This window comes from Puntigrus tetrazona, unplaced genomic scaffold (assembly GCF_018831695.1).
Source record: "Puntigrus tetrazona isolate hp1 unplaced genomic scaffold, ASM1883169v1 S000000586, whole genome shotgun sequence".
Taxonomy (NCBI): Eukaryota; Metazoa; Chordata; class Actinopteri; order Cypriniformes; family Cyprinidae; genus Puntigrus; species Puntigrus tetrazona.
Genome location: NW_025048217.1, coordinates 327,501 through 350,000, shown reverse-complemented (window position 1 = coordinate 350,000; position 22,500 = coordinate 327,501). Strand labels below are relative to the sequence as shown.

General features: G+C 41.1%; 2 protein-coding genes across 6 annotated transcripts in view; both read left to right on the top strand.

Moving 5' to 3' along the window:
* The window catches only part of tec (tec protein tyrosine kinase), a 14,960-nt gene extending 2,664 nt beyond the window's left edge, over window positions 1–12,296 (top strand). For 2 of the 3 annotated variants that reach the window (XM_043232597.1, XM_043232596.1), the window contains exons 3-18: window positions 1–66; window positions 623–704; window positions 1,614–1,742; window positions 2,438–2,484; window positions 2,757–2,953; window positions 3,856–3,921; window positions 4,220–4,274; window positions 4,391–4,470; window positions 4,560–4,693; window positions 4,907–4,981; window positions 5,849–6,020; window positions 6,332–6,548; window positions 9,559–9,623; window positions 10,068–10,186; window positions 10,496–10,653; window positions 11,606–12,296. The exon at window positions 1–66 is cut by the window's left edge and continues 39 nt beyond it. In XM_043232597.1, coding sequence (XP_043088532.1) covers window positions 1–66; window positions 623–704; window positions 1,614–1,742; window positions 2,438–2,484; window positions 2,757–2,953; window positions 3,856–3,921; window positions 4,220–4,274; window positions 4,391–4,470; window positions 4,560–4,693; window positions 4,907–4,981; window positions 5,849–6,020; window positions 6,332–6,548; window positions 9,559–9,623; window positions 10,068–10,186; window positions 10,496–10,653; window positions 11,606–11,689 — 1,746 coding nt within the window. In that variant the 3' untranslated portion in view covers window positions 11,690–12,296. The remainder of the gene's footprint in view (window positions 67–622; window positions 705–1,613; window positions 1,743–2,437; window positions 2,485–2,756; window positions 2,954–3,855; window positions 3,922–4,219; window positions 4,275–4,390; window positions 4,471–4,559; window positions 4,694–4,906; window positions 4,982–5,848; window positions 6,021–6,331; window positions 6,549–9,558; window positions 9,624–10,067; window positions 10,187–10,495; window positions 10,654–11,605) is intronic. The other variant, XM_043232598.1, reaches the window with a different exon arrangement.
* Window positions 12,297–12,433: 137 nt separating this feature from the next.
* coro2ab (coronin 2Ab) overlaps window positions 12,434–22,500 on the top strand; it is a 12,648-nt gene continuing 2,581 nt past the window's right edge. Inside the window, exons 1-10 of one of the 3 annotated variants that reach the window (XR_006248790.1) lie at window positions 12,434–14,866; window positions 14,948–15,064; window positions 15,162–15,311; window positions 15,385–15,549; window positions 15,642–15,758; window positions 15,848–15,952; window positions 16,049–16,145; window positions 16,220–16,331; window positions 21,009–21,102; window positions 21,660–21,796. Coding sequence is in view for 2 of the 3 variants with exons in the window: in XM_043232603.1 (XP_043088538.1) it covers window positions 14,672–14,866; window positions 14,948–15,064; window positions 15,162–15,311; window positions 15,385–15,549; window positions 15,642–15,758; window positions 15,848–15,952; window positions 16,049–16,145; window positions 16,220–16,326; window positions 21,009–21,102; window positions 21,660–21,880 (1,368 nt within the window). In the remaining variant the exon portion in view is untranslated. Of the gene's footprint in view, window positions 14,867–14,947; window positions 15,065–15,161; window positions 15,312–15,384; window positions 15,550–15,641; window positions 15,759–15,847; window positions 15,953–16,048; window positions 16,146–16,219; window positions 16,332–21,008; window positions 21,103–21,659 lie in introns of all 3 variants that reach the window. The other 2 variants (XM_043232603.1, XM_043232602.1) reach the window with 2 other exon arrangements.

Genomic DNA, 22,500 nt, shown 5'->3' with positions numbered 1-22,500 from the left:
AGGTGTGTGGAGATCGTGAAGAGCAGCACCGCCATCATCCCCTGCCAGAACAAATACCCCTTCCAGGTCGGGACCGAACCAAACGATGATGTGAAAACTGTTCCTGCAGCAGATCTTAAAGGAGTAGTTCACCCAAAAACCAACCTGAATGACTTTCTTTGCTCTGCTGAAGAAGAAAGCCACCGCTGACTTCTATAGTATTATTATAGACATCAGTTAGAAGTGATGACAGCATTTTTGTTTTTGTGTGAACTATTCCTGTCAGCAGCACAGGGATATTTGTAGAAATAGACAACAATAGAGTGTATGGGGCAGAATATTTCTGGTTTATGGGATGTTTAGTAAAGATCAGGTTCCATGTAGATATTTAGTAAATATATCAAAACTTTATTTCTGATTAGTAATATGCTTTGCTACGAACTTCATTTGGACAACTTTTAAGGAGATTTTTTTAATATTTAGATTTTTCTTTGCTCCCTCAGAATCCAGATTTTCAGATATTGTCCGATCATAAACCAGACCTCGGTAGAAGATGATGGATTGATGTTTCAGATGGTCTTGTATGTTTCTAGTCTCTGCTGTGCTCAGAAGACTCATCCATCTCTTGGTGTCTCATTGTCAGGTTGTTCACGACTCCGTCACGCTGTATATTTTTGCTCCCAGTAATGAGAGTCGAAGCCTTTGGGTCCAGAACCTCAAAGAAGGTCAGTAAGATTCTCATGATTCATATTTTATTTATTATTTTCTGGCTGATCACGTGACCCTGCTTTATATTTTCTGAATGAAATCCCATCCTTGTTTCTTACTGGTTTACTGATTCAAAAAAAAAACTTAACATGTGACTGCTATATTATTTTGATAGATGCATTAAAGCTGAAATGTGAAGACACTGTATGTGACTGAAGGTTTTGCAGCTCATTTAAAGACTCCTCAGTAGTTTTCTGTGGAAGTGTACGGTTTCTTTCAGTGGTTTTGAGAGTAAAAGCTCTCATGTGTTGATGGCAGAGACATACATGAACTCATAACCACCATACAGCGGTGACCAACATGATGAGAACACTAGTATTATCAGCAGCTAAAGATGGTTTTCTATCTTCTGCTGCAGCGTGTCAGTAAATATCAGTTTATTTTCCAAACATTAATTGTAATAATTCAGTGAGATGTTTGAGATCTGATCATCATCAGTCTGTCTGAAGAAACAGAACAAACTGAGACTCAATCCAGAAGAAGTCTGAGACGCTTCAAGAAAGATACCTAGTGAACCTAGTGTTCTAACCATTATCACCACCACTGTAACACACACACACACACACACACACACACACACACAAATGTGTGAAATAGGCCTAATATTAGCTAATATTGTGACATTTGTTGATACTGATGTCACAGAATGACAGATTGGTGATGTGTGTGTGTGTGTGTCTTTGTGTGCGTCTCTGTGTGTGTGTGTGTTTGTCTGTCTGTGTGTATGTGTATGTATCTCTTTGTTTGTGTCTCTGTGCATGCGTGTGTGTGTTTTGTGTCTGTGTGTGTGTGTATCTCTGTGTGTGTGTGTGTGTGTGAGCTGCAGAGTGTGTGACGATGTGTTTCTGGTGTGTTCTGTTGTGTAGAGATCAGGAATAATGTTCAGATCGCAGCGAAGTTTCACCCTCAGTTCTGGCAGGAGGGCGAGTGGCTGTGCTGCGGTCAGCTGGATAAACTGGCCCCGGGCTGCGAGGGATACAACCTGTTCGGATACGGTGCGACTCACAACAACATCTTTACCATCATATAAATGAGAGTTTGTGTGTGAGCAGCTTTCTGGCGTCCTATGCAGTCCACTAATAAACCATGTATATGTTTTAATATTATAAACATTACCTTCACCGTCTAATTTCAAATAATATTTAAATATTAATATTTTAAATAATATTTTAAAATATATGAATTTGTTATTTAAACTACAAAAACAACTAAATTACTAAAATTATCTAAAATTAAAATGAAAAATAAAACAATTCATTCAAAATATTCCAGCACTGGTCCACATCTCAGCATCCAATCAACAAACAGCCCCGCCCTCATTCTTTTGTTTTTGGTCATCTTTTTTTTATGTTGAAATAAAGACAAAAGATTGCTTTCTACTTCCCTTAATTTGACCTTCAACTTTCAAAGGTTTTATTCACTTCTTTATTAAACTCTTTATTATTATTCATTAATAAACTCAAGTTCTCGGTTCTGCTGCGTGATTCTTCACACTTCATTTACATTCGTTTAGCCTCTCATTAATATCCTCAATATCAGCCCGAGCTAAGTCTGCCAGTGTTATGAGGATCATTACAATTCGGCCTTAGTGCTACCCACGGGAAGTGGCTAAAACCTACAGGAAGTTGACGTTTTAAGATGTTTAGCAGCTTTCAGCCAGTCACAGAAATGTTTTTTTCTCATCTCATAGTTTCACGTAAACCTCTTCCTCCTGTTCCTGGAGACGAGAGCAGCACGGTGAGCTCAGACTAACACATTTACTTCACAACATCGCAACACTTTACACATTCTACTAACAGTAAGTAACTTTGCAAATCCATGTCAACTAGCAGTACTAACACTTTGTTTTGATGGGTCCACAAAAACACCACGTACTAACTATCAGAAACCTATTCTACTAGCCCTAAACCTGCTCTGAGAGTTAGCAGGCCTGTGGTTGCTTATAGCTAGTAAAATGTCTAAGGTGTACTACCAGAATAAAGTGTAAAGGATTATTCTTTCTACCACAGATGAGACGGCCACCGCCGCCCCCCCCACCCGCAGGCGAGACGGCACAGGAAGAGGCGGGCCCTGTAGAGGAAGTGGTCATCGCGCTGTATGACTTTGAGGCCCTGGAGCATCATGATCTGACGCTGAGGAAGGGCGAGGAGTACGTGATCCTGGAGAAGTGTGACTTGAACTGGTACAAAGCGCGAGACAAACACGGGTGCGTCTAAACAGACACGGAGTACACTTTTCAAAGTTTCGAAGCGCAAGAAACGCCACACTCCTGGGGGAAAACTTCTGGGGGAATTTAGGTTATTTTGTCTCCTGGGAAACATGTTAGGGCAGTACTAAATGAATAATAATATTATATTTAGGCAAGAGAAAAAGTCCAATCTCCATCTGTTCAAAAGTTTTCACACCCCTGGCTCTTAGTGCATGTTTCTCCTTGTGGAGCATCAGTGAAGGGTTGAATCTTCTGTAATAACTGCACACGAGTCCCTCAGCTGTCCTCAGTGTGGAAACATAGATCTCAAAATCACACAGTCATTGTTAGAAAGGGTTTAAATACACAACAATGGTGGAAAACCAAAGAATTTTTGAGAGATGAAGAACAGCAGGCAGTTTAGCTGTTCAGGGACTTCTCATCCTTTTGATTACACAAATGTCTCATTTAAAGTGTCTACAAATTGATGAGGTCAAGTGAAAACCAGACTCTGGTATAATGATTCATCTCTGAACAATGAACCATTGAAACTGGGTCTTGTTTACTGAACTCACGTGAGTTGAGCAGTTAAAGCTGGATTAATCATCTTCAGATGTTAACTGAAGGACTGTGGAATATTCTGATGTTTTTATCAGCTGTTCAGAACTTTTGATATTACTGAAGGTTGGCCATACAGGACCTCACAAGTTTAATAATGGTTATAACCTTCTCATAATTTGTCTTAAAATCCAGTGATGCTCGCGGTGGTTGATTTTCAGTGAAAAATGTGTTCAAACTGTCAACTGATCTTCTCTAAGTTGTCTGATGTTCATGTTAAACTTGTTTGATTGTTGTGTGTGTGTGTGTGTGTGTGTGTGTGTGTGTGTGTGTGTGTGTGTGTGTGTGTGTGTGTGTTGTAGAGAGGTGGGCTACATCCCGAGCAACTACGTGACAGAGAAGGAATCAGACACACTGCAGCAGTTCATGTGAGTGAATCACACACATCTTAAACTTTATTTTAAGGTGCTCTTGTTGGATTTAAATTATATTAGTTTTTAAGTACTGAGTAATATTTATTAACTACATGTACTTACTGTACAGGTCTGGTTTAGGGTTACTTGATGTAATTATGCACAGTCTATTGTTATTATAATAATACATGACACGTCTAACAGACGCCTTAAAAGTGTTACTGAGTTTGTTGTCATATGTTGCTGTATGTTTTGGTACTATTTTGTGGTCAGATTTTAAACTTCATTTTTTTATTTGTGTGTTGTGTTTCAGATGGTTTTGTGCAAATGTAAATCGCAACAAAGCTGAAGAGCAGCTCAGGAAAGAGGTGTGTGTGTGTGTGTGTGTGTGTGTGTGTGTGTGCTACAGTTCAAAACTATATGGGTGGTAAACACTCTTTATTAATATGTTTGTGTGTGTGTGTGTGTGTGTGTTTGTGTTTAGGCTAAAGATGGTGGTTTTATGGTTAGAGTATCCAGCAATACAGGGACCTACACCGTTTCACTCTACACCAAGAACATAGGGTGAGACACACACACACACACACACACACACACAGAGGATGTGGTTCTGATGGTGTGTGTTGTTCTTGATGGTGTTTACTGGTTTTCAGGGACGGAGCAGCTACAGTCAGACATTATCAGATTAAAGAAACAAACAGCTCACCAAAACAGTTTTACCTGGCGGAGAAATACATCTTCAGCACCATTCCTGATCTCATAGAGTACCACAAACACAACGCCGGAGGTAACACACACACACACACACACACACACACACAACTCTCTTCTATTTTTCTCTGTAGTCAGATACAGCAAAGCAGACACATTTTGTGTAATTTTGTGTGTGTGTGTGTGTGTGTGTGTGTCTGTGTGTGTGTGTGTGTGTGTGTGTGTGTGTGTGTGTGTGTGTGTGTGTGTGTGTGTGTGTGTGTGTGTGTGTGTGTGTGTGTGTGTGTAGGTCTTGTTTCCAGGCTCCGTCACCCAGTCGGTGATCAGACGAGAGAAGCTCCTAAAACAGCAGGATTCAGCTACGGTAACACAGACACACACGAACGGCTGCAAAACACACACTTACTGAGTTTGACAACACACACTCATAATGTTGCATTTGTTTATTACAAATGAAAACAATGTGTTTCTGAAACAACTCAAATCATCAAACATGCTTGAGAAATGCTTTATGGAAAGCATGAAATTATCTAGATAATTAACATTTCTAATTAATGTGAACGATTCATTTTAATGACATTTTAGTTTAATTTATTAACCTTTTGGTGCTGCTGACATTGCGGTTTAAAAATTGCCAAAAAAGTTATTGTTATGATCTACTTATTTCAAATTAAATGCTAGTTAAAAAAAATCTATAAAAACCTAAAACTTTTGTGGTTTGTGAGTAAATTAAAGCCGTGCAGCATCACCACTGATACTGGTGTATATCACATGATTTTATGTTCACTACGTGACATTTCTTCCCATTTGTTTCTAATACCATGATTTCAGTACAAGCATGACTTTCTTTTAATCTTTTTTAATCAATATTTGTTTGAATCCATGACTGGTTTGTGTTGACATAGTGAGACCCAAACCCTTCCCAAGTGTCTGACCGTTCTTAAGGAGCTGACTAAAGGGTTAAATGTGTGTGTGTTGAGTGTTTTTGTGTTTATATGCCTTGTTGCTTTCATGAAATGAAATATTTTCATAAGCACTTACCAAAAAGTTAGTATCTATTATTATTATATTGTTGACCTTTATGTCATGTGATCGTTGCCCGACATTGGACGACTGTGAGCTTGTAAATGTTTTGCTAAATTATCATAGCTTGGGTTTGGGTAGGGTTTGACTATCATTTGGGATGTGTGACGTGTGAAGAAACATGATGCCTGTGTGTGTGTGTGTGCAGATAAATGGGAGATCAACCCGTCTGAGCTGACCTTCATGAAGGAGCTGGGCAGTGGTCAGTTTGGAGTGGTGCGGCTGGGAAAATGGAGAGCGCAGCATAAAGTGGCCATAAAAACCATCAGGGAAGGAGCCATGAGTGAAGATGATTTCATCGAGGAAGCCAAGATCATGATGTAGGCGTCTCTCTCACACACACTCTCACACACACTCACTCACTCACACACACACACACACACACACACACACACACACACACACACACACACACTCACACACACACACACACACACACACACACACACACACACACACACACACACACACACACACACACACACACACACACACACACACACACACACACTCTCTCACACACACACACACACACTCACACTCACACACACACACACTCACACACACTCTCACACTCACACACAAACACACACTGTCTGTGGTGTTCCTCACATCTGTCCCCTGTCCTCAGGAACCTCTCTCACAGGAACCTGGTGCAGCTGTATGGAGTGTGCACTCAGCAGAAGCCCATCTACCTGGTGACGGAGTTCATGGAGCTGGGCTGTCTGCTCAACTACCTGCGGCAGCGCCGAGGAACGCTAGCATCGCACGACCTGCTGGGAATCTGCCACGACGTCACCCAGGGCATGCAGCATCTGGAGCAGAACGGCTTCATCCACAGAGACCTGGTCAGAAAACACACACACACTGGACCAAAAACACTGAGAAACCGAGGGTTGAGCATCGTTTGAATTTGATCAATTCCAGTTCCCATTCTGATTCTGCTTATCGATTCCGATTCTTATCAGTTTCCCGTTGCATTCCAGTGTGGTTAAAGTCAACATTTAGATATCTGACATATTTATTCTATGTCTCTTTTTGTAAAACTTTTAGGATGTACGCACACTAGGCATGTTTTGCCGTGATCTGAGCCCGAGTATGATGGTCTCACTCCCGCCTGGCCTGTGCTTTAGCGCTCGTGCCGGAGCATTACGTCATTATGATGTGAATTTTTCAAGATAAATGGTTTATCGCCATTGTGGCTCGGAAAGTTTCAAGCAATCATGCTGCTCGCCGCAAAAAAAGTGACGTCGCACTTTCTGTCCCGTGCTTACGGTTAGCGCTCACACTACATGCGAACTGAGCCTAAGTGAAGTTATAGACGTGTGGATACACGAGTCAAACGGATCACGCTTTGGTGGTCAAACGTACTCGGCACGGTTTGGATGCCTAGGGGGAGTACACCCTTAATCTGCTCTGATTGGCCAGATATCCAGTGCACTTGTTATGCCCCTTGACATAACGTGATGCGTGTCCCGTTGCTATGACACCAAAACAATAAAGGCCATTACAAACAAGACATTTGTTGGATCCAGTGGAGACATAAATCAAGCATTATCGTTAGTTTTGATAGTTCATGTTTTTACATTGCATTGCATCGCGCCACGTAAACATAACACCATGTCTGCATTCATGATCAGCACTACCCATCAATGCTCAAAACTTGAAACAAAATCAGGCCTAAACGAAGTTTAGTTTGAGTTAGTTTTGGCTCACGAAAGCAAACTTTTCGAGGATCTTGTTTCAGCTCCTAAACACCTTTGAGCTACCATTGGTCCGAGGCGGTTACACAGTTGTGTTGTGAAACTCCACCTTCTTTGACGCAGGGTTTCTTTTTCTTGCTGGTTCTTTTCTCATTCAGCTGAGACCAGGAAAGCGAGCAACATCTCCAAGTCACTATTTAAATAGCTGTTACAACAATGCAAAAAACAATTATTTCCTACAAAGAAATTACAATGAAACTTGTCAACGACTCAGAGTTATGCAAAAAGCAACGTAGAATAACACAAGATACAAGTTTTACTTCAATTTTACATGCACCCGCAGCAACACTACAGCAAGAATAATACTTCCGCCATCTGTCTTTGTGTAAATATTCAGGTGGTTTTATAAAATAAACCCACTCTGTGATGTAGAAAAGTGGGTGTGTGTTTTAGGGTGGTGTAGCACATTCCAGGGCCCAGGTTATGGCAGGGCCTTTCTCTGACCAGTATAGTGGACAAAGGTTTGCTACATGTTGATTGGATCTTGGAGGACTAACATGAGCAGACTGTCCAGTGCCATCAGATAGAGATGCCAGGACAACAGCCAGATACCTCTTAAAGGCAAGGAGAAGCCCGGGAACGACAGGACTTCTCATTGGTCAAAGCACAGTTTCTGCCCTTCACCCAGCAACAGAATGATTCCTAATGTTTTGGCCTGTTGAAATTCCTTTGGACCTCTGGATGCAGCAGTAGTGGGTGAAGCAAAGAGAGATTACAGAGGTCCATCCAAATCCATTATAACTGTGTTCTCAAACCTTATACTGACGCAAACTACAGCACACACATCTTATACTTATTCAGCAAAATGAGTATTTGGTAAGGTTTGGTAAGGGAGAAAAGTACCAGTAAAACTTTAGTGACACTTTTCTAACTTTGTGTTTGGACTGTGCAAATAAGCTCCACAGGAGAAAAGAAGGGCCATACATGCCTCCTGCTCAGAATCAGCCAATCACAGCAATGTCCTCCTCATCGAAAAGACATAAAGGTACCCTTCCGAAAGACACCTCCTTTTTATGAGTCTGACTCCTGTAACAGGAAGGCAGCAACAGATAACTTTTGAGAGTCCAGCCTGCAAAGGAAAGATGTTAACAGAATACATCCATTCTGAGTCTCCCCTCTAGTGAGCCAATAGCAGATAGACCAAGGTTTGAGTCCTGTCAAGGAAAGGACTGTAACAGATCAACCGTTCTGAGTCTCCGGTTTGTCCGGAAAAGACTTTAACAGAGAGAAACAAACAGAGCATCCAGGACATCAGTACTGAGTCTGAGTCCTGTGAGGAATGAGATAATCCACGATCAGACTTCATTCAGAGTCTTCATCCAGTGAGAGAGCAGAAATTCAGCAAGTCCTGAGTCTCCAACCGAGAGAGACAAAGTGGATTAACCAAGTCTTTAGCCCAGAGAGGCAGAAGACATACAGACATCAGCAGCGAGGTTAAGTTCTGGAGAGCAAACCTTCACTTCAAGGTTCTTTTACCTGCGTGTTCCAGGCAAGAACCTGCACCTGCTCCATCTGAGTGTCCAGATTTAAGGACCCTTTGGTGCTCCAGAAGAGCAGCATCCTCCAGCGCTTCGTGTTCAAGGCTGTCAAAACAGATTGATTACTTTTGTCAATAAAGTCTATTTTATTACGCTTGTGTCTTCCTTGTGATGATCTTTCTTTTGTGATGCACTCGTGACCACACCTTTTTAAAGCTGTCTGTGTACAAAATAGAGCTGGATGAAAACTTCTTTTAGGTCTTTTAAAGTTCTAAAGAAAAAATATTAAACAACCAAACAAAATCCCATGGAATTTCTGAATGAAATGATTCAGTGACTCACTCAATATTTAATTTGTTTTATTTCTGGGTGAATCAGTGATTTTAAATGAATCTATTGAACAAATGATTAAAAGACATTCTGGAATTGGAATTGATTTTCGATTCCCAATCCTAAAAACACTGAAGTATTATTAGAATGTTAAACATCTGTTATCAATGTTTAAAACAGTTGTGCTTCTTAATTTTTTTTTGATTGTGTATTAAACAATCGTCTTGAGTCTGTGTGAGTAACTGGGGTTCTTCTTTCATTATTTCCACTTCTCTGGGGTTTTTCAGGCGGCTAGAAACTGTCTGGTCAACAGTTCACTGGTGGTGAAGATCTCTGACTTCGGCATGACCAGGTATCTGAACCTCTCTTTTATAATTCATGTTTATCTTTCTCTCACTTTCAGTCTCCACTGAGCATCATGAGTGAACTACAGTATCAATCAATCAATCAATCAATCAATCAATCAATCAATCATTTTTATTTCTATAGCTCTTTTAACAACACTGGTTGCATCAAAGCACTGAACAGTATAAAGTAGAAGAATACACTGACAGGGATGTATAATGAAGAGAGTGAACAGTTTGTTATTAAATGCATGGTCTCTGTAATCAATTCAATGATATTGATCATCAGTATGACCCACTCACGATCACAGAACTGATCCTGAACATGATTAGAAAAGGCTAAATGTTTAAAAAAAAAAAAAAAAAAAGTTATATTTGTGCTCTTCATGGTCAAAATCAATGGGAAAATCTGAAATGGACTTCACATCCATGACGTCTGTGTTCTCCTGCAGGTATGTTCTAGATGATCAGTACTGGAGTTCCTCCGGAGCCAAGTTCCCCGTCAAGTGGTCTGCACCCGAAGTCTTCAACTTCTGCAAATACAGCAGCAAATCTGACGTCTGGTCATTCGGTCAGTAGTGTCTGTAGATCAGCTTGTGATGATGATGCTGGGGATAATAATGGTAATAATGGTCATAATTATGATGGGGATGTTATGATGATGATAATGAGGATGATGATGATGATATTGTTGATGATGGTGGTGATGAAGATGGATGCGGTGGTGATGATGATGATGATGGTGGTAATGATGAGTGATGATGCTGATGGATGCGGTGGTGATGATGATGATGATGATGGTGGTAATGATGAGTGATGATGCTGATGGATGCGGTGGTGATGATGATGATGATGATGATGATGATGGTGTGCTCCTCAGGCGTGCTGATGTGGGAGGTGTTCACAGAAGGGAAGATGCCGTTTGAACACAATCAGAACCACGAGGTGGTGATGATGGTCACTCAAGGACACCGGCTCTATCGGCCCAAGAAAGCAGCTCCTCACATCTACAGAATCATGACCATCTGCTGGTTGGAGGTAATGACTGAGTCCTTCACAGCCTCACTGTCATTAGGGATCTCAGTGTGTGTTCAGCTTATATGTACACTCATGAAACACAAGCAGGATGTGTTGTGGGATGAATCATTTGTTTTGTCATCTTTTAGGTAAACCCACAGCCGATTTGATAACTCTCTTTACCACAATATTTCTTAAACAGTTGAATGTTATTCTAAACACCAGTAACATTTAGTTTGCAAGCTTGACTCTTTCATGCAATCTGTAATAATTATGCAAATGGTTAGTTATTCTTACTTGCATTCGTGTGAGTTACTGGAGATCAAACAATGAGTCTGTGCACGTATCATGAATAAGCATGAGCCCAAACATTATTAGGAATGATTCAAATTTCCTAACATTTAACTATTCACAAAAAATGTGTGGAAATTATAATAAATGTATTAATTGACCTGTTCTAACTATTAGCATTATTATTGTCAGACATAACAGTAAAATTACAATACTAACATTTCTTGCTCATTCTTGCTTGTTCTCAGCTTTTATTTGTTCAGAAACCTGCAGAAACCACAGTGTTTCTTTTTGCAAACAGCAGCAGATTATAAATGATGCTTGTCACACACATTGCATTGCAACATGCTTTGTGAAAATTCATAAAAACGTGACTAAGCACTTCTGCACAGATTTGCTTCTCACTTTGGATTTTGGCTAACAAGTGTTTGCGTCTTTCTTGGGCAGATCTAAATACTTTCACACACACGGTGCACACACTTGCTCAGCTTCTTTCAGCCACCGTCTTAACATTCAGTGTATATCTACTTTTACTAGCCTCTCCAAAAAATGGCCTCGTGCCATGACTATTAGCTACATCCTCACTGTTCCAGGTCAAAGTTCATCATGTATGATGTTTTTCCTCTGGTGTCACGAAATCGAGGCTGTAGTTTTGCTGAATGTGTGTGTGTGTGTTTGTCAGAAAGCAGACGATCGGCCGAGCTTCACTGAGCTCTCGCTGATGATCGCAAACGAGCTGGAGGAAGCTGACGGACCCGCCTCCTGAGCTCTGATTGGACGGTCTGCCTCTCCAATCCGGTGATGAGCTCTGGACAGCTCTTCCTCTCTGCTTGGGTTCAGGGTTCGGGGCCGGGGCCACAGATCCAGATCTTCACCGGCCGCGCCGACGGATCCTTCCAGAACGAGTTCCTCCTCATGTGAACCTGTCTTTATGACAGGGACCGAGTCCGTCTGAATTAGGGCTGGGAAAATAAATCGATGCATCATGAATCGAAAAGAGATTCCGCATGGATTGTGAGGTTTTTCAGATGCTTGTCGATTCTTTCTGGAGTGGACTCTGAGTTTAGTTCTGAACAGCAGATGGCGCCGCAGTATACCTCCAAAACTTCTTTTTGCCCTGAACGAACTTTGCTTGGAGTATATCAGAGCCTTTAATAACAGCGTTCTGAGCCGAGGTGAAAGTACACGCTCTGCAGGAACTAGAGCAGAGCGCCATCTGCTGTTAAAATCTGTCCTGAGAATCTGTTCTAGAGAGAATCGCAATGCATTCGGAAGATTGCAAAATGGTTCCACGATTCGGTTTATGGTCACAGCCTTTGTCTAAATGTGCTCTGATCTGCTGTAAAGAGTCAAATAAACCTCCGTGTCACTGAGCTCACTCTCACACTATTTTCCTCATTCATTTCAATCATCATCTTTAATTCATGAACACTGAGGCTAATCAGAAGTACCTGCTGATACCCGAGCGCGCGCACACACACACACACACACACACACACACACACACACACACACACACAGTGTTGTTGTTGCTGCAGGGGTCGGTCGGGGAGGTGATGTCGGGCTCCTCGTGACTGAAGGTAAGACTGACTCACACAAACACACTCAGAAAGCAGAAGGACGTGGCTGGTGTAGAAACAGCTCCTGTGATCTTCACGTGACGCTCGGGATGTTCCTCTCGAGTGCTTTAGGGTTAAAGGGAAGCTTTACTCTGTTTGAGAAGTAAACCTCTAACAGTTTCCTCTACTCTCTTCAGCAGATTGAGTAAATTACTCTCAAACTGGTCTTGCGTTCTAATTTCAAGGAACATTTCACCCCAAAATGATCATTCTGTCATCATCTGAGCGATTCTTTTATTGCAGATATATTTGGCATTTCAGACAGTTAAGAAAAACAAGTTCACTAACAGACGTTCTTTCCAGTATATTATTGAAAACCTATTTTAATAATTGAATGCATGCCAAACACAAGTTACTTCCTATTTTCACTCATAATAAAAAACGTTTGTCAGCCCTGTTACAGACAAATTAGGCAGCATGCAGCAATAATAATAAATCATAACAGGAAAGTCCTTCTTGTTTCATTAGACAAACAGTCCTTTATAACACTTGAAACTGAGATAATATTTCACCTGTGCATGCTTTAAATAAGAAAAGCCCCTCAGAACCATCCACATGGAACACATATCCTCTAAAAAAAAATTTTTGTCAAAATATTTCCTAAACAGAGTTGAAGTAAGAGAATTATTGAGATTCTCCTCTGTTATCAGCACTGGTAGTCTGGTGGTAACAGGGTCAGACTAAAGAACATGGCACTGATGGCATCATGGGTAAAATACTACAAATACAGTGCCTCATCAGTCATAAATCCTGCTTTATTTGTCGTATCGTGATAACATTTTTGACATTTTATAAAATAACTGTTGGTGTAAGAACTTTTTATTTTAGAATATTTTCTCAGAGAGAGCACGCACTTTTCATTGATTCAGATCTGTGAGGGACAGTGACATCACTTCCTGTATATTAGATGTGAGATACATTTTTAGGCAAAGAATGCTGCGATAAAAGAGTTGATACAAGATTTATGGACACCATTTTTATAAGAAAAAGGTTATTTTTAAACTATTTAAAGCTTTTAGGAATAAAATGCATGAAATACTGCTAAAAGTACAAATAAAAAAATATTGTAAAAATACAATAAATTATTTTGATTGAAAATACACCAGTTAGGACAGCAAAAATTATGATTTTTATTATTGTAATTCACTACAGGTAACAAATGATTAAAATAATTAAAAATACAGCCATTAACTGAAAAAATGGACTGAATGTATCTGTCATTTGTAGAATTACCTGTTTACTCTTCGTCATTTTATTCAAACCAACGCAGGATGTCATTTTATTACATTTTATTAAATGGAGATTATAAGACTTGATATTAGTTAGACATCAACTCTTCAAATTAGTAAATTCTAAGTTTCTATAATATAATACCTTTCTTATTCAGAACACAAAAGAAATTTGGTGAACTTTCCCTTTAAGGAAATCTCTTCCAGGAACCACATTTTCTAACTCCAGCATCAACCAATAAGATTCTTTATTATCCTCTATTACTCACAGCCAGTATTTCCACATCAATAACCTTAGTGCACTATTTCAGTGCAAGAAATGTCTCAAGAAAAATCATCATTCATAATGCACAGTGTTTTCTTTCTGTAGATTATTATGAATGTGATGTTTATCATTTGAATGGTGTGAGAATAATGAAAATGTAATGAGAATATAAATAACCCTGGTGACTAATGAGATCTGAAAGCTATAAATGAATGAAACATTTTGAGTCTGCATCTACAACTAAAAGTATTATAAGGTTCACTGAAGGGTGCTGGGGTTCAGCGCTGATGGAGAAAGTTGTGTGAGCGTGAGAAACAGCGTTCAGGTTAAATGTCTGAAACTCCATCTCCTTCAGCATTAAACATTAATCACTCAAATTTGTAGGATCTTTAATGATTCATGTGCTGGAAAATCCTTAACATGACGTCCATCTTCAGGAAACTCCTTAGTATTTAGACATGAAGCACATGAACAAACAACACCACTGAGACACACACACACACACACACACACACACATTAAGAATATTTCAATACAACACCACTTCCTCAAACACACACATCCTTTCAGCCATTGTGGACTGATAGCTATGTCATCTTTGTGTGTGCGTGCGTGTGTGTGTGTGTGTGTGTCAGATGTCTCGGCGTTGCTCCCGTGTGATGTATCATGATGTGATTGGAAAGGCGGCAGTGAAGGGGCGGTGCTACCACGGCCTGTCAATCACAAGGAGTGTCCAGGACAACCAGTTCTGTGCTGTTAATCCACGCTTCATTGCTGTGGTGACCGAGTGCACAGGAGGCGGAGCCTTCATTGTCATTTCCGTCCGTCATGTAAGGCCACGCCCCTTTGACCCAGTGCTGCTCTGATAGAGAGTGTGTCAGCATGTGTGTGTGTGTGTGTGTGTGTTTCAGACAGGTCGTGTGAATCCTCTGCAGCCGAGGGTCTGTGGTCACAGCGCTCCGGTGCTGGACGTTAAGTGGGACCCGTTTAATGACCTGCGCATCGCATCCTGTTCAGAGGACTGTACGGTCAGTGTCCACCTGCGCAGGCGTGCTGTGTGTGTGCTCTCCATGACTGCGGCGTTTATGTGTGTGTGTGTGTGTGTGTGTGTGTGTGTGTGCACAGGTGAAGGTGTGGGACATTCCTCCAAACGGACTGAAGGATGATCTGATGGTGCCCAGTAAAGATCTGAGCGCTCACAGCCGAAGAGTGTCAATCATCGAGTGGCATCCAACCGCCAGAGACCTGCTGCTGAGCTCCGCCTACGACTGCAGCGTACGACACACTCACACACACACATACACACTCACACTCTCTCACACACACAAACACAGACTCTGTGCTGCAGGTGCTGGTATGGCGTCTGGACTCTGAGGTGCCGGTGTGTGTGATAAACTCACACTCTGAGTTGGTGCTGTGTTTGAGTTTTAATGCAGATGGAAGTCTGTTGGCCACGGCCTGCAGAGATAATAAAATCCGAATCATCGAGCCACGCACTGGACGAGTCCTGCAGGTGTGTGTGTGTGTGTGTGTGTGTGTGTGTGTGTGTGTATGAAGGCTTATGTTAAAGGTCTGAGCTTCAAGTGTGACGTTGCTCTCATGCAGGAGGCTCTCTGTCGCTCTCATAAAGTGTCCAGGATCCTGTTCCTGTGGGATCTGAAGATGTTGCTGTCCACAGGAAGCTCCTGCTGGAACCAGAGACAGTTTGTCCTGTGGGATGTGGTAACACACACACACACACACACACACACACACTGTGTCTGCAGACCTGTGTTCAGTGTTATATGGAGTGTATTTGTGTGTGTGTGCAGGAGGATCTGTCTGAGCCGTTACTGGAGGAGGATCTGGACGGAGGTTTTGGAGTCATTTTCCCGTTTTATGATGCAGACACACACATGCTGTATCTGGCTGGGAAGGTATAGAACGGTTCACATACAAACACAGCATTTAGATGAATGTACACTTTTTACTTCTGTTGAACTCTTGTCTTGTCTGTGTTGTGTGTGTCGCAGGGCGATGGCAACATTCGCTATTACACGGTCAGTGCGGTGAAACCCTACGTTCACTTCCTGTCTGAACAGCGCTCGCCGTGTCCTCAGAGAGGCTTGGGTACTCACTCATTTGCTTGATGTTGGCGTGAGCTGCTGTGCTCAGGCTGGAGAGTCACTGCTTCATGTGTTCAGGTGTGATGCCCAAGCGTGGCCTGAACACCAGCGCCTGCGAGATCTTCAGATTCTACCGTCTGGTGACCGTCAGGGACCTGCTGGAACCGCTGAGCTTCTGTGTGCCCGCAGGGTGAGGCCTGTGTGTGGGAGGAGTCTTTGTGTGGGAGGGGCCTGTGTGTGGGAGGGGTCGCTGTGTGGGAGGAGTCTCTGTACGGGAGGGGCCTGTGTGGGAGGAGTCTCTGTATGGGAGGGGCCTGTGGGGGGAGTCTTTGTATGGGAGGGACCTGTGTGGGAGGAGCCTGCGTGAAGGAGGAGTCTGTGTATATGGGAGGTGTGATGGACTCTGTATGACATCACACAAGAGCGATTCTAATGGAACCATCAGCTGTCACACTCTTTTGTAGAACTGTGATGTCACACGCTTCAAGAATTGGCAGAGAATGGGAAATACTGCATGTGGGATTCATGGGAGGAGTCTATGTGCGTGTTCCTGTGTCTGTGGGAGGAGCCTGTGTGTGGGAGGAGTGTGTGTATACTAATTAATAACACCCATGTACTTCACATCTTTCACATTAGAACAAGCCAAAGGGGCAAAATAATCCTTACAATCATTTCAATCATTTTTATTTATATAGCGCTTTTAACAACACAGGTTGCATCAAAGCACTGTACAGTATAATGACAGGGATGTATAATGACGAGTGACCAATTTATTATTAAATGCAGAGACGGTCTCTGTAGTCAATTCAACGATAGTCACTAGAAGTTAAGTGTCCCCAACCAAGCAAACCAGAGGCGACAGCGGCAAGGAAACAAAACCCCATGCATACAGAATGGAGAAAAAAAAACCTTGGGAGAAACCAGACTCAGTTGGGGTCAGTTCTCCTCTGACCGGACGCCCAGCACTTAACCTCCAGTTCAATTTTAAACGCAGCTGTGTCAGGTAGTGTAAATGACTTAGTGTGTGTGTGTGTGTGTGTGCATCAGGATCTGTTGATTGGTCCACGGGGTTCATCTAGGTGTTCTGGTCTCTGATGAACATAATCTCTCGGTGCTGATCCACCATCTAGTCTGGATACAAACTGTGAAAACAGATTGAGAAAGAGACAGGACTAATATTAGCGTAGATGCCATTCTTTTTACGATGTCACAAGTACATCGTATTGTAGGAGTAGTGTTCCCGGTTCCAGCAAATCTAAGTAATGCAGCCTAAAAATCCTTTAACGGATTTGAATAATAAAAGGCGTGTTGGTGTGTTATATGTAGGCTAAGTTAAAAAGATGTGTCTTTAATCTAGATTTAAACTGGCAGAGTGTGTCTGCTTCCCGAACAGAGTTAGGGAGATTGAGTTTAGGTGCTAGATAGGAAAAGGATCTGCCGCCCGCATTTGATTTTGATATTCTAGGTATTATCAAATGGCCAGAGTTTTGAGAACGCAGCGGACGTGCAGGACTATAATGTGATAAGAGCTCGCTCAAGTATTGAGGAGATAAACCATTCAGGGCTTTATAGGTAATTAATAAGATTTTAAAATCTATCTGATGTTTGATAGGGAGCCAGTGCAGTGTTGATAGAACCGGGCTAATATGATCATACTTCCTAGTTCTAGTAAGGACTCTGGCTGCTGTGTTTTGGACTAGCTGAAGTTTGTTTATTAAGCGTGCAGAACAACCACCCAATAAAGCATTAAGATAATCTAACCTCAAGGTCATAAACGCATGAATTAATATTTCTGCATTAGAGGTTGAAAGCATAGGTCGTAATTTAGATATATTTTTAAGATGGAAAAACGCAGTTTTACAGATGCTAGAAACATGGTTTTCGAAGGAAAGATTGCTGTCAAACAGCACACCTAGGTTCCTAACTGATGATGAAGAATTAACAGAGCAGCCATCAAGTGATAGGCTGTGTTCTAGATTATTATATGTGGGGTTTTTAGGTCCAATTATTAGCACCTCTGTTTTTTCAGAATTTAGCATTAAGAAGTTACTCATCATCCAGTTTTTTATATTGACTTTGGATTCTGTTAGATTCTCAGTTTGGTGTGTATCACCAGGCTGCGCTGAAATATAGAGCTGAGTATCATCAGCATAGCAGTGAAAGCTAACACCATGACTCCTGATAATATCTCCCAGAGGTAACATGTACAGGTTGAAAAGTAACGGTCCTAGCACTGAGCCTTGAGGAACTCCATATTTCACTTTTGATCGATATGATACCTCCTCATTTAGTGCTACAAACTGATAGCGGTCAGATAGATATGATTTAAACCATGCTAAGGCGCTTCCTCTAATGCCAACATAGTTTTCTAGTCTATCCAAGAGAATGTTGTGATGGATAGTATCGAATGCTGCGCTAAGATCTAATAGCACTAATAACAAGATAAAACCACGATCAGATGATAGAAGCAGGTCATTAGTAACTCTAATGAGAGCAGTCTCAGTACTATGGTACGGTCTAAAACCTGATTGGAAATCCTCACAGACACCATTTTTTTCTAAAAAGGAATACAGTTGTGAGGATACTACCTTTTCTAGTATCTTTGACAGAAAAGGGAGATTAGAGATTGGTCTGTAATTTACTAAGTCTTTGGGATCAAGATGTGGTTTCTTAATGAGAGGTTTAACTACAGCCAGTTTGAAGGTTTTGGGAACATATCCTAATGACAATGATGAATTAATAATGGTCAAAATAGGATCTATGACTTCTGGAAGCAGACCTTTTAATAGTTTAGATGGAACAGGGTCTAACATACATGTTGCTGGTTTAGATGATTTAACAAGTTTGTACAAGTCTTCTTCTCCTATAAAAGAGAAAGAGTGTAATTTTTCCTCAGGGGATCTAAAGCTCATTATCTGATGTGAAACTGTAGTTTTGACAGCTGCATAGTTACAGCTTAGAAGTAAAGAAATTCATGAACTCATTGCAGCTATACTCTTGAGGAATATTAGCACCTGTTGACGTTTTATTTTTTGTTAATTTAGTCACTGTACTGAATAAATACCGGGGGTTGTGTTTGTTTTCTTCTAAAAGGGATGAAAAATAATCAGATCTTGCTATTTTTAATGCTTTTCTGTATGACAGCATACTCTCCCGCCAGGCAATACGAAATACTTCTAATTTGTTTTTTCTCCACCTGCGCTCCATTTTCCGGGCTGCTCTCTTTAGGGTGCGTGTGTTGTCATTATACCATGGAGTCAGATTGTTTTCTTTTATCTTTTTTAAGTGCAAAGGAGCAACTGTATCTAAAGTGCTAGAAAAAAGAGAGTGCATAGTTTCTGTTACATCATCAAGTTTTTGCATCGTATTGGATGAGCTAAGGAATTGAGATAAGTCAGGAAGGTTATTTAGAAAGCTTTCTTTTGTGGTGGAAGTGATGGTTCTACCATACTTGTAATAAGGTGCAGAGTTTACAGGTTTAACTATACAGAGTTCACACAAGACCAGATAGTGATCTGAAATGTCATCACTTTGCTGCAGTACTTCAACCATTTTAACATCTATTCCATGTGACAGTATTAGATCTAGAGTATGATTTCTAACAATGAGTAGGTCCAGAGACGTGTTGTCTAACCCCAACAGAGTTCAAAATGTCTAAGAAAGCTGATCTAATGAGTCTTTTTCATTATCAACATGGATATTAAAATCGCCAACAATTAAGACTTTATCTGCGGCCAGTACTAACTCAGTTAGAAAATCAGCAAATTCTTTGATGAAATCTGTGCTGTGCCCTGGTGGCCTGTATACAGTAGCCAGTACAAACATGACAGAAGATTTATCACTAGCACATGATTCTGTAGATAATGTTATATGCAGCACCGAAACTTCAAATGAGTTATACTTAAAGCTAAGAATATTGTTATAAATTGTAGCAACACCTCCCCCTCTACCTTTTAAACGTGGCTCATTTTTATAGAAATAATTTTGGGGGGTAGATTCATTTAGAGTAATATAATCATCTGGTTTTAGCCAGGTTTCTGTCAAACAAAGCAAATCTAGCTTCTGATCATTGATCAAATCATATACATAAAGTGCTTTTGTGGAAAGTGATCTAATATTTAGCGAGCCAAGTTTTATCGTTTGCTTATTTGAATTATAGGTAGTTTTAATTTGTTGGACATTAATTAAATTATTTCTTTTGATTAGGTTTGGACGTTCTCTGCATATTCTAATTCGGGGAACAGACACAGTCTCTATAGTGTGATATCTAGGTGAAAGAGTCTCTATGTGCTGAGAATTAACTGCCTTCTGTGACGTGAGGCAGCTAGCAGACGGTCGGTTTAGCCGGTCTGTCTGCTTCCTGACCTGGGCACTAGTTGGTCATGTTGGAGCTATAAGACTATATGCCATATTTCTAGATAGAAGAGCGGCACCACCCCAGGAGGGATGAAGACCATCTCTTTTTAACAGGTCAGGTCTGCCCCAGAAACTCATCCAATTGTCTATAAAGCCTATGTTGTTCTGCGGGCACCACTTAGACATCCAGCCATTGAGACCCAGCAATCTGCTGTGAATCTCATCACCCCGGTAAGCAGGGAGGGGACCAGAGCATATTACATTGTCCGACATTGTGCTTGCAAATTCACACACCTCTTTAATATTATTTTTAGTGATCTCCGACTGGCGAAGTCGAACATCATTAGCGCCGACGTGAATAACAATCTTACGAAATTTACGTTTAGCATTAGCCAGCACTTTTAAATTTGAGAAGATGTCAGACGCTCTGGCTCCCGGTAAGCATTGGACTGTGGTGGCTGGTGGCTGGTCACTTACAGTGATTGTGTGCTGTGTGTTTTGTTTCTGACAGCGGTCTGAGGGTTTTCATGAGGATATTTATCCCATGACCGCAGCCAATGAGCCCGCCATGACCGCAGACGAGTGGCTGATGGGACACAATAAAGGTCAGTCAAACTGGACTTTCCTTCATTGTAGTAAAAAGTGTTGTATGGCACATTGTCACTGAGTGTTAACCCCCTATATCCCGGACTTTACCCAGACATGAAAATATCCAAATGATATGATAGTAGTAACCCTTTTGAAAAAAAGTGTGCGAAAATTTGGTCGGAATTGTTTGCGGTGGAATAATGTGTATACGGACTTGATCAATTTCTAGAGTTACTATTATGCACAAAAACACTGACAAAATACAACCATCATTTTTCAAAATGATTACTTTTTTTTAACATATAACAGCAATTTTGTGTATTGGCGCTACCAGTATTACAACATCAATATTGTAATGTATTTGTAACATTTGGACAATTTAGTTCAGTATTTTGTAATTGCATCATACTAACATCACTAACAACTGTGCTGGATATATATTGTATGGCTGAACTATCCCAGCAGTCCTGTGATCATCAGCATGTTTATTCCTTCTCGTACCACACTCATACACACTGTAGGTTTTTAGACCTGCTGTAACCGGTGGTTTGCTCAGACTTGTGGTTCTCCTCAGGACCTCTGCTGATGTCTCTGAGACCCACAGACGAGGCTCTCGACCCCTGCCCGAGTGAACCAGAGACGCCAGCCAATCAGGACGCAGAACATCAGAACCCTGACATCATCGCTGACCTGCAGGACTGGACGGAGGACGACACGCAGAGCCACGACTGGACCTCGTCCCGCTTCAGTCTGAGCCACAGCGGGGGTCAGGGGTCAGAGGTCATGATGCTGTGATGATGTTTCTCAGCAGCAGACGTCACCATAAGCGGTGTTTGCATTATGCACACTTTGAAGTATCGCATCAGAAAACGGTGATTGGGACGCACAAAAAAAAAGACGTGATTAACCAGCTGACCGATATCATTCCAGCATCTGTTTCTGTATAAAAGTCTTACTCAACACCAAAAACATGAAGCCGCACATCGTTACACGATATCTTGTGTTTATTAATCAAAGATCTTGCATTTCTCCTCACAGATTAGGCTTTATATTAAGAAACATGCATTGTGCACAGGTAGTACTCCAAATCTGAATTATCAGTACATCTTGCATTTATGCCAGTAAATATGTTAGATTTGAGCTTTACTTCGTATGAGATAAATGCATTTTTAATATATATATTGGAGTGTGTGAGTGTGTGTGTGTGTGTGTGTGTGTGTGTGTGTGTGTGTGAGCTCTAACTCTAATGAGAGCAGTGAAGTCCACACCACAGTTATGATGATATTGAGACAGGGGAACAATATCTTAGAAATCTCTTGAGAACAATACAATTAATACATCACAGAGAGATAAAGGAGGAAAAAAGTCTCAAACAGTGGAATAAAATATTTTACTTTCACTTTCAGGATTGTCAC